This window comes from Galeopterus variegatus, unplaced genomic scaffold (assembly GCF_000696425.1).
Source record: "Galeopterus variegatus unplaced genomic scaffold, G_variegatus-3.0.2 Scaffold1995, whole genome shotgun sequence".
NCBI lineage: Eukaryota > Metazoa > Chordata > Mammalia > Dermoptera > Cynocephalidae > Galeopterus > Galeopterus variegatus.
The window spans coordinates 294,204-306,301 of record NW_007728106.1 but is presented as its reverse complement, the minus strand read 5'-3'; the positions used below and the strand labels follow the sequence as shown (position 1 = coordinate 306,301).

Below are 12,098 nucleotides of genomic sequence, written 5' to 3'. Positions count from 1 at the left end.
CCTGCCAGCACCTTGGGGTCCCCCCCTGGGGCCTGGGGCATTGAGCCAGGGACCAGCCCCCCCCCCCCGCCCACAAACAGGTACACCGCCAGCACCTCGGGACGCCCCCCTGGGGGCCCGAGGCACAGAGCCGGGGACTGGACCCTACCCACAACCAGGCACACCACCAGCACCAAGGAGCATGCCAAAAACATCACCTCCATGTGGGTGGCCCACCAGACACCTCAGTAACCACAACCACCGCAAAAGTGGCTAGACGTCACAACCACCACACAGATGGTCCGCCAGCAACTGTAGTGCACTGACACAAGGAGAGTCACCAGTAGAGACCAAAGAAAAGGATATCTCTCTCCACAAAGCCCATTCCAGAGTGACAGAAGAAACAGCTGCTCTATGATAATATTGGTGGACCTGAACATACCTCTCAGCATTGGACAGATCATCTAGGCAACAAATCAACAGAGTAACTGTTACTCTTTCAGAGGGAGAGAAGAAATCTAGGGTTATCAGTGGTGGGAGGGGGGACGGAGGGGGGATAGGGAGAGATTGGACAAGGGGCATAAAGAATAAGTACAATTTGTAACAATATACATACTAGTAATATTGATTTGATCCACATATGTCAACACTGAATCCCAAAAATATGTATTATCAATCATGATTCAATTAAAAAAAAAAAAAGAAAAAAGAAAAGACTCCAAAGATTTGATAGTCAATCCAAGATGGTCACTGTCCAAAATCCTGGGCTCCGTGAATAATTAGACAGCAATAATTAACATAGTCACTCAAAACAGCCACTTATCTGAGACACTAAGAAAATTCTGGCACAAGCAAAGGCTACTATTCACAAGGCCAATTACCCCAGTTTCACAAGATTGCTCATCAGTGCTTCCTTCTGTCACTCATCCTGGTAGAAATAAGATCATCTAAGAATTTTCATTTCTGCAGATGGTTAAAATTCTTACAAGAGTTGTGTGATTTTCAGCTGGGGGGGGGAAGAGGCAGGGGAGATAGGAGAGAAGGAAGGGAGGACTGTGGGGATGATTAAAAAAGAAAAAAATCACAGTAGCTCAGAAAATTAAAAGTCATCCGCACAACAGTTAAAGATGAAAAAACAAAATTCCATGCAAAGAAAAATAAAGACTCTAATATTGGATTCAAAGATTCAAATAGCTCATCTTACAGTCAAACTAATATCACACTTCATGCAACACATTTGACACTGTTTATGCCTCATTTACCACAAAAAGATCATGGTAAACAAAGATTACATCCCCCCCAAAGTTACTAGCTGAAACCAGGTGCAGTGAGGATTATTCAACCTTGAAAAAGTCATAATGAAGACAGGATATCTTCCCATACGCAACGAGTAAGATTCTTTTCATAATTATGGAGCATTCAGCAACAACTGACTTACTTAGAATCTGTATGAAAGTGAGAAACAATAACAGGGTCTTTGGGAGTGCTTCATTTTTATTAGCAGCATTGATTTCTCCAAAGCTCAGTGATCATTACCTGCTATCACGATGAAACTGTTCAACCCTCTGAGATTAAAGGACTTTTTTTTTTAAGCCATCTTATTTAACCCATTGGCATCAATAACAGAGAAAGATGTGCCATAGCAAAGGACACAACTTGAGAAGTACCACCCAAGAGTAGAGTGGAGTAAAGGTGAGAAGCTCACACTTCTGCCACTAAAGAGCTGACTACTTTATCTTTTGAAGCCTCAGTTTCCTCCTAAGTGAGCAACTAGACTAGATCTCTAGGCCTTCTCCAGCACTAGAAATTTCATTTTACCTTAGCATTTGGATGACAGACCAGTAACAGATTAATACCTCTTTCAATTATAAAGTATTTCCCAATATTGGTTGAAAAAACCTATCCATGACTATTGTCAGTACCAAGAATTCAACACATATCATAAACTGGTTGCTTTGCAAATATAGCTGTGTTTCAATGCTTCAGTCTTAACCTCCAACACCTATCACTGCAGCCCAACACTAGCCGATAGAAATTTCTGTGATGACAGAATTGTTCTATATCTGAACTACCCAATATGGTAGCTGCTAGCCATATGTGGCTTATTGAGCACTTGAAATATGGCTAGTGGCTGAGAGCTAAAGTTTAAATTTTATTTCATTTTAATTAATCCAAATTTAAAGAACTACAAGTGGCCAGTGGCTATCACAGTGGATAGTGCAGCTCTAGATCTTTGCCCTGTAAAAGGATGCTCTGTTCATTAATAAGAGTATCAACCAGTAAACAAAAGGTAGAAATAATAAACTTATTTTCAAAAATGAAATAAAGAGGGCTGTTGTTACTTAAGTTTCTAATCCTTGGCAACTGACACTGGCAATTTGATGCCTTACAGGTGTACTTACTATTGGGGGGTAGGGGAGCACACTATCCACTTTTGTGCTACCCATTCTTAGCCCACATGGCTACAAGGCTTTAAGAGGCAAACTCAATAACAGCAGCAAATCCAATTCTGCTTGTCTGAAACCTTTCATGCGCATCTATAGAACCGTAAATCACTGTGCAGTTCATTTCAATCACCATGTACTGAACACCTACTATGTGCCTGGCATTGTGCTGGATGCTGGAAATGAAATATCCAGCCTTCCAGGAGCTTAGAGGCGTTTGGGGAAAGAAAAACAGACTCAGATCGTTTCAAAATATGACAAATGCTACAATGGAAAAGGATATGATGAGGTCACAGGGAAAGGGCTCTTAGGCCCCTCTGGAGATGACACATAGGCTGAATTTTGAAGAATGAGCTAGAAGACAAAAATATAATGACAAAACACAGTGAGTAAAGGGACATAGATAGGTATAAACAGCAACAAGGTACATTCTAGAGCACAAAATTCATAGACGGCAGGCATCTGAAGCCTTGCTGAGGAGCTTGGGTTGTAGGCAGTAGTCACTGAGGATTCTTTTTAATGAGCAAATGACATGGTCAGAGTTACCATTCTGATCAATCACTCTGGCAGTAATGTTGAGGATGACAGCTAAGAGATCAATTAGGAGCCTGGTGCAATGGTTTCGGCAGACAAGAAGGGATCGGGGTGGTAGTTGTGGGGAGAAACAGAAGATAGGTTGTCTACTTTAGGAGGAGAAAACTAACAAGAGTTGGTGAGGGAAGTGAGGGAATCAAGAATGGTTCCCAGGTTTCTGGTACTGATGAGACCATTAACCAAGACAAGGAATAAAATATAGCATTGAGCAGATACAGCAAAGCACAGGGAGTAGTATTGGGATGGGTAGGCCCACCATGTTGCACAGCTCCAGAGAGCACCAGTCACACTGCTGTGGTCCTCTGAGGTTGTACAATGAGGCAGCAATGAATGGGAAATCATCTGCTCAGCTTCATGTAATCATACTTTTGTCAAACCATCTTCCAGCAGAGAGTAACAAAGAAGTAGTCAAAGAGGTGACAGGGTCTAACCAAATCTTGCCCTAGCGAAAGTAGATTAAAATACCATTTCTAAGACGGATTATATCTTTACCTAAGAAACTAACAAGTTTTAGCTAAGAAACTACTCAAGTGGCTCTGCACAAGTTTGTGCATATTTGATAAGTTGAAGTATATTAGTGCTTTTACTGCACCCCTCCACCACCACCATTAACATTTTTCCTATTAAAATCAATGCCTGATTATCTTTAAGGCAAATCTGGCCTTCAAGTCTGACGGTTAATACTTACTCTTCTTACTCATACACTTGCTTTACTGACATCTAGGTACTCCTATTTTCACTGCATGAAGTCTCCAGGAAACCATTTTGAAACACACACAGTTTGCATCTACTGCAGATCCAAAAAAGGATCTAAACAAAGACAACTTTAACCTCAGAGCCCACCCAGGGAGCCGGGGTATGGAGAAGGGGACTGGACCTCTCTCCCACAACCAGGCACACTGAACCAGCGCCTTGGGGCCCACCAAGGGACCCGGGGTATAGAGTTGGGGACTGGACTTCTCTCCCACAACCAGGCACAACATGCCAGCTACTCGGAGCCCACCCAGGGAACCGGGGCAAGGAGAAGGGGAATGGTCCTCTCTCCCACAACCAGGCACACTGCACCAGTGCCTCAGGGCCTGTCCAGAGTCCTGAGGCATGGAGAAGGGGACTGGACCTCTCTCCCACAACCAGGCAAACTGTGCCAGTGCTTCAGGGCCCGCCCGGGGACCTAGGCATGGAGAAGGTGACTGGACCTCTCTCCCACAACCAAGCACACTAAGCCAGCACCTTGGGCCCACCCAGGGACCCGGGGCATGGTGATGAGGACCGGATCTTCCTCCCACAACCAACACACTAAGCCAGCACCTCGGTGACCACCCGGGGACCTGAGGCATGGAGAAGGGGACTGGACCTCTCTCCCACAACCAGGCACACCAAGCCAGCGCCTCCGGGCCCACCCACGGTCCCGGGGCATGGAGAAGTGGACCAGACCACCCTCCCACAACCATGCACACCACACCAGCACCTTGGGGCCTACCCGGGGACCCGAGGCAAGGAGAAGGGGAATGGACCTCTCTCCCACAACCAGGCACACCACACCAGCACCTTGGGCCCTGCCCAGGGACCCAGGGCATGGAGAAGGGGACCAGACCACCCTCCCACAACCAGGCACACTGAGCCAGCACTTGGGGCCCACCCAGGGACCCGGGGTATGGAGTCAGGACCGGACCACTCTCCCACAACCAGGCACACTGAGCCTGCGCCTTGGGGCCCATGCAGGGACCCAGGGTATGGAGTCGGGGACTGGACCACCCCCCCCACAACGAGGCACAACATGCCACCACCTCGGAGCCCACCCAGGGAGCTGGGGCATGGAGAAGGGGACTGGACCTCTCTCCCACAACCAGGCACACTGAACCAGCACCTTGGGGCCCACCCAGGGACCTGGAGTATAGAGTTGGGGACCAGACCTCTCTCCCACAACCAGGCACACTGCACCAGTGCCTCAGGGCCTGCCCAGAGACCTGAGGCATGGAGAAGGGGAATGGTCCTCTCTCCCACAACCAGGCACACTGAGCCAGCGCTTCAGGGCCCACCCGGGGACCTGAGGCATGGAAAAGGGGACTGGACCTCTCTCCCACAACCAGGCACACTGAGCCAGTGCTTTGGGGCCCACCCAGGGACCCAGGGTATGGAGTCGGGGACCGGACCACCCTCCCACAGCCAGGCACAATATGCCAGCACCTTGGAGCCCACCCAGGGACCTGGGGCATGGATAAGTGGACTGGACCTCTCTCCCACAACCAGGCACAACATGCCAGCACCTTGGGGCCTGCCTGGGGACCCAAGGCAAGGAGAAGGGGACCAAACACACCCCACAACCAGGCATACCGCCAGTGCCAAGGAGCATGCCAAAAACAGCACCCCCACGTGGGTGGCCCACCACAGTCACCACAATAACCATGGCTGCTGCAAAAACGGCTAGACGGCACAGCCACCAGGCAGATGGTCAGCCAACCACTGGAGTGCATTCACATAAGAAGAGTCACCAGCAGAGACAAAGAAAAGAAGAGGATGTCTCTTTCCACAAAACCCATTTCAGAGTGACAGAAGAAGCATCTGCTCTATGATAATATTGGGGGACCTGATCACATCTCTCAGCATTGGACAGATCATCTAGGTAACAAGTTAACAGAGTAACCATTATTCTTTCAGAAGGAGAAGAAATCTAGGGCAATTAGTGGGTGGAGGGGTGGGAATGGGGGAAGGGAAGAGGTTGGACAAGGGGCATAAAGAATAATTATGATTTGTAACAATATATATGCTAGTAATACTGATTTAATCAACATATCTCAATGTTCAACCCCAAAAATATGTATGATCGATTTTGATTCAACAAATAAAATAAATTATTAAATAAATAAATAAAGACAACTTTATAAGGGTGTATCCTATATTTTATATTAACATGACAAATCTTGTCATGCCCAGTCCCACAATGAGGAATGGCTCAAAAAGGCACAAAAGGAAACTGGATAGCCTCTCGGCTTTTTGTGAATAAACATAAACAATTCACAGTATTAACTCATTAGCATGACCTGGGAATCACCTTTGATTCCTCCTTTGACATCAACCCCCCCCCAACTCATTAACAAGTTTGTGTCAAAATACATATTAAATGCCTTCACATCTCTCCTCCCCAGTTACCACCAGGGTCCAAGTAGACTGATCTCCAGGCCTTCCACACTTCCCCATTACTCCACTCCAGTCCCCAACCCCCAACATGAACAAACATCCATGCACACACAGTACACTGCCTACTCTCCACACAAACCACAGTGTTCCTGTTGAAAAGTAAACCCGATTATGTAACTACCACCCCCTGCACTTAAAACCCTCCAAGCAATGCCTCCCTATTGCTCTTAGAATAAGATTCAACTTCTTAATATGGCTTTCAAGGTCCTTCATTATCTGGTCTTTGCCTTTATCTTCAACTTCATTTTACAGCAATCTTGTTATTTGATTACTATGCTACAACCACACACACCACCTCCTTCCTCTCTCCAAGCCTTTGCGCTTACTGGTTCCTTAAGCTGAAGCGCCCTTTCCTCCTCTTCATGGGCCTCAAATCTCCGACCAGTGGTCGTCTCCTCAGACAGGCCTTCCCTGGCCATCCTCCGACTAATTTCCTTTACATCACTTTTTAACTTAGCTAATTTACTGCTAATTTTCCCCTACCTACTCCCACCACACTAGATTGTAATCTCCATTACAGTGTAGGGAATCTGTCCAGCTTGTTCACTCTATCTCAGTGCCTGGCACACAACAGTCATTCAAATTTGCTGAATAAAGAGACAAATTAGTGACTGACTCCATTTAAAGTAAAGTGGGATCCTATAACCTCAGATACATCAGTGGTGAACTACAAACACACAGTCCAAAACCACATATAACTGACTCTTGGAATAAGCACCTTTAAGGATGATTCACACCACTGCTCCTCTCCATCAGCATCGCTCATGCACTTTACTACAATGCATGTAAGTGAAGGAAAAGCCTGTGCCAATTATACTCACTAAAGTACTTAAGAGAAAAGTGCTATTCCATATTAATGGTACATGTTTACCTTATATGGATGATTACCTGGTTGGTTATACTGATCTTCATAAGCATCCAGCCAATAAAACTGGAACACTTGTTCCTCATCTGCCCCTTTTACCAATGGGAGGTGACTGGAGTCCACTTGAACTTCCTGAGCTGAAAAACTGCTGTCATCTTCCTGATCAACATCCCAAGAAGAGATATCCGGGAGAAAACTTCCTCTGCAGAAATCACATTTTCAAAAATCTTTCAAAACCCAATAGAATAATTGTAGTGCTATTTCTCAGAAAAGTCATAAAATGCTCTTACAAGTAGGACATGGTCCCTTTCCCAGGATCTGCCTCATGTTTCACCCCCTCTAGCGGCTCACTCTCTTGGTCCCAAGTCTTGGCAGCCACAGGCTCCACATCCACCTCCTCAGTTTCCATGGGCTCATCAAAGTCGCCATCTTCAAACTCCATTGCCCCTGACTCCTGCTCATCTTCTGTCCGCTCTGCCTGCACCAGCTCTCCTGTAGGCATCATCACACATTCCCATCACATGCTAGTGTCATGGGGCACAAAGGCTTACCCAACACTGAAACAGCAGCCTGCCCTTTTCCTATGCTACGTTTGCATTTCCCTTCAATCTCCAAATTGGATACTTTTAACTTTTACTGTTATAAATTCAAATCTTTCACACCTAAACTTGCCATCACAATACCTTCATAATTGCCTCCAATTTCTTCATCATGGGACCTCCGTTTTTGACAGGAACTGCTCAACACCTTTGCACTTCTGCCTGACATCAGACTTACCAGCAAATTCAGCATGTTTAAGAGGAAGAGGAGTTAATGGAAGCTCCTTCCTGGAGACAGGGGAAGCAGTTTTTCCTGAAGGAACTGCCTGTAAATGTTTTTAAATGTTTAGTCAGTTAGGCCTGCATACTAAAAATATGCAACTATCCTACCCTGACCAGAGATAATGACAATTCCCATTTAGAAAAAGATTTTATGTATTACTAATGTAAGAGCTTCAATTATTTTACTGTTACCTAGGTTTACAAAAGAATACCTATTTCCAGGAAGAAAATTATTGCATTTAGCACAGTTGTAATACCCATAATATACACATACTAGTTACTACAAAATTTACTATGAGGAAAGTAGGCACATGCTATTTTTGAAATACATGAAAGTATATATTGAACGGGAGTCCTAATTTAAAACAAAAACCAAAAACAAATTCAAAGGCATTTCCCTCACACATAGAAAAGCAACAAAATAAGTTTAAAGCAATATTGAAGGTATTTCTACACACTTTACCTTGGGGTTGTGCACAGAAAAAGGATTCACTGAGGCTCCAATGGATCTTTTCTTCTTTGGTATGATTACAGGTGGCGGAGTTATTTGAGGTGTCTAAAAAGAAGGGTAAGACAGACATTCATTGCCATGCTTATTTATCACAAGACAGGAAAAGTACATTTCTTCATTCATTGATGCCCAATAAGTAAAGCATTTTTTCCTTCTCTACCTCCCCCCAAAATCTATGTTCATGTACCGCAGTTATTATAGCAACTATACTACAGAAATCATTAGAAAACCAGAAGAGATGAATCCATCCCTCACCAATTTCTTTTTTAATTTAACATATTCTTCCACTTACTGTTCCAGAATACTATATTTAAAAACTGTCAGGACAGACATGATACATTATGTTGATATTAGTCATTTTAATCAACAATCACTTAGAAGTATACCTCTAAATGAGATCTTAGTCTTTATGGGAAATGGCCAAATTTCAAATTCACAGTGCAACTAAGCCTGTTTGAGTTCTATCAGGGATAGCTCCCTAACTCTTCCTTCACTCCTACTCAGAATTCAAGATGAAGATCTCACGCCTGATTGTGCAGATTGACAGGCTACAATCTATTTAGGGAACATATACTACAGCATCTGAACACAAACAGTGAGCACTCACAGAACTGACTCCTAGGTATATACTTACTACTTCAAACACACACCCACACAGCCCTATCTAATAATCACATAGCTGTAACAGCTGGAAACTACTCACCTAAAATGGTGAGGAGAAACAAAGTTGAAGGGTTTTTTGTTTTCTTTGTGGTTGTTGGTTTTGTTGTTTTTTGTTTTTTTTCCAGTGGTGTTGTCCTTGCATTTGTTAAAAAACTCTAGCAATAGTCTGTTTTGTGTAATTACTGAATTGTTTCTCCATCCTATGTCTCCTGCATATTTTACAGCTTCTGGAGATTCACTTACCTCAGTGTTCAGATCCTGTAGAATGTCACCTAGCAAATCATCCTTGGACAAATCTACAGTTTTCTGGAAATTATAAAGGAAGGTAAAATGAGAAAGCCCTACACTTAAAATTTTCACCCAGATCACACACATGTCTATGAAAAGAAGAACCTAACCAGTCAGTCCTTGCCTCTTCATTTCTCACTCTGAGTGCTAACCTACTATTTGCAGATTTTAACAACCACCTGTGCATATATAATTCCTAAATCCTTAGCTCCTATAGTGGATTGAATTATGTCCCCTCAAAACTTGCTGAAGCTTGAATTGTCCCCCAATTTCATATACTAGAAAATTGGTCCCCACTGAGAGAGGAGTCTCTCTCTCTCTCCCTCTCCCTCTCCCTCTCTCTCTCTCTCTCTCTCTCCCTCTCTCTCTCCCTCTCTCTCTCCCTCTCCCCTCCCCACCAGATCGACTTTGGACTTCCCAGCCTCAAAAACTGTAAGCAATAAATTTCATCTTCTTTATAAAATGCCCAGTTCTGTGTATTTTGTTATAAGCAATGGAAGTGGACTAATACAGCTCCCATCCTCTATTTCCAACCTCATTCCATGATCTTCTTGCTAATCACTGAAATTAAACACACTGTCAATTCAGCTTATCTGTTCAATTTTCTTTTCTATCTCCCACGTTCCAATCACTGAGGTGGCTAAATTCACTTAGAAATCTACATCCAACTTAGCGAGTAAAACTGGGAAAATGTTACTCAAATTATGTACTGAGCACCTATTATCTGTATAATCAAATGTTAAATTCACTTCACAAAGGAAAAGACAAAACATAAGGAAACCATGAAACTCACATCTGCAGTTTTCTTTCCAGCACTAGCCATGAACATTGACTTGATATTGTTTGGTTTTGTCACTGCAGGCTTCTTTACACTCCTTTTGTCTTTGTTGTGTGCTTTACCATCTTTTCCTATTGGAATATAAATGATTTAGAAACATGCACTGGCAAAAATCAAAATGGAAAACTAAAAGCCTAGTTACATGCTATCTGTATACGGGAATTTGACAAGAAAAACATTAAGAATTAAAAATACAAAAATATGAGATTTTATACAAGGTACATAGGGAAGAATCTTTAAAATGAGCTTAATTCAAGAAAACTTGGGCTAAATCAGTTTATTACAAAAACTAACAAAACACCAGTTACATATCAGGATGAGTTAAGTGTGACTATTTAATTGCTATCGTTACTGTGAATAAAAAGCTTTTTAAAAAGTGGGGTGTTTTTTGTTGTTTTGTTTTCCCTACAGAAAGTAAAAAGATAAAGCTAATCTGGAACCAAGGGGATTAGCCCAGTAGCCTTCATGAGATCATCTTTTTACCTCTATACTAAATCAGACAAAAAAACTAAACTAAGAAATGGGATTACCAGTTATGTTATTGTAGCGTCCTAATTTCTATTTTATGAGGAACAGCAACCAGACACATGCAATATGTCATATTAACACTAAATTGTTCATTAAAGGACTTTTGTCACAAGTTTTCTCTATGGACATGTGTAAATCACCTACAAACTATTCTAATACTGTCAATTTTACTCTCACTTTCCGATTCATCCCAGAACAATCTCCACCTCAAAAAAACCTAGAATAATTAAAATAGTGTTAGTGGCATACAAATACAGACTGGATGAAACAGAAAATAAAGCCTAGAAAAAACCCAATCACTTATGGAAATTTAGCATATAATAAAGGTGACATATCACGGAGGAAAAGACGGACTTTTTAATAAGGAGTGTGGGCTAGCCATTTGTAAAGAAGTAAACCAGCATAAACACCAAAAGGTAACCTAGATGTGGTGAAAATCTTTCTGACTATAATTCGATCCATAAGGGAGAAAAAAAGATTCAATTACACCAGAAACAAATTAAAAGAAAAACCAGGAAAAGATTTTGCAATATGTATTACAGATAAAGGCCAATTTCCCTGATAAAAATTTCCCTAATATGAAGAATTAAAAAAAAAAAAAGACCAAAAGCCCAAAAGGAAAGTGGGCAATAAACACAAACATATACGAAAGTAGACAATGAACATGACAATGAACTGAATCGATAAACAGTTTTAAGTTTTATGAAAAGGTGCTCAACTTTACACATAAAAGAAATGCAAATGAAAACCATACTAAGATGACACTTCTCAGGGGGGTGGCAAAAATTCAAAAGCTTAACAACGCACTCTGCTAGTGAGGCTGGGGGGAAACAGAAACCCATACATTGTTCACAGGAATGTAAAATGGTACAACTCCTATGAAGAAGAATTTGGCAATATCTAATAAAAGTTCATGTGCATTTACTTTTTGAGTCAGTAATCTCACTTCTGGAAATTTTCCCTGAGGAAAACACCATATGCACAGAGTTATTAGAAGTAGCACTATTTGTAATAGCAAATTATAGAAAATAATCTAAATGTCCACCCAAGGAAACCATTTGAATAAATTATGGTACATCCATACAATGGACTAGTATACAGCTATATAGAAATAAAGAAGAAAGAAAGACCTAATACAGAGTGACTTTCAGGATATCTTGTTAAGTGAAAAAAGCAAAGTACAAAACTATCTATAGACTTTATCTTCTGTGTAAGAAAGAAAAGGAAATAGAAATACAAACACACAATTCCACTCCTGGGTATATACCCAAAAAAATTGAAAGCAGGTGTCCAAACAAAAACTTATACACGGGCCGGCCCGGTGGCGCACTAATTAAACACACTGTCAATTCAGCTTATCTGTTCAATA

At 42.3% G+C, this 12,098-nt stretch overlaps 1 protein-coding gene across 1 annotated transcript in view; it reads right to left on the bottom strand.

Moving 5' to 3' along the window:
• POLA1 (polymerase (DNA directed), alpha 1, catalytic subunit) overlaps positions 1-12,098 on the bottom strand; it is a gene marked incomplete at its 3' end in the record, with an annotated part of 55,113 nt that overhangs the window by 28,478 nt on the left and 14,537 nt on the right. The window contains exons 5-10 of the mRNA XM_008579964.1: positions 10,157-10,272; positions 9,319-9,381; positions 8,365-8,457; positions 7,858-7,945; positions 7,371-7,572; positions 7,104-7,282 (exon numbers count right to left, since the gene is read on the bottom strand). Of these exons, the coding sequence (XP_008578186.1) occupies positions 7,104-7,282; positions 7,371-7,572; positions 7,858-7,945; positions 8,365-8,457; positions 9,319-9,381; positions 10,157-10,272 (741 nt within the window). The remainder of the gene's footprint in view (positions 1-7,103; positions 7,283-7,370; positions 7,573-7,857; positions 7,946-8,364; positions 8,458-9,318; positions 9,382-10,156; positions 10,273-12,098) is intronic.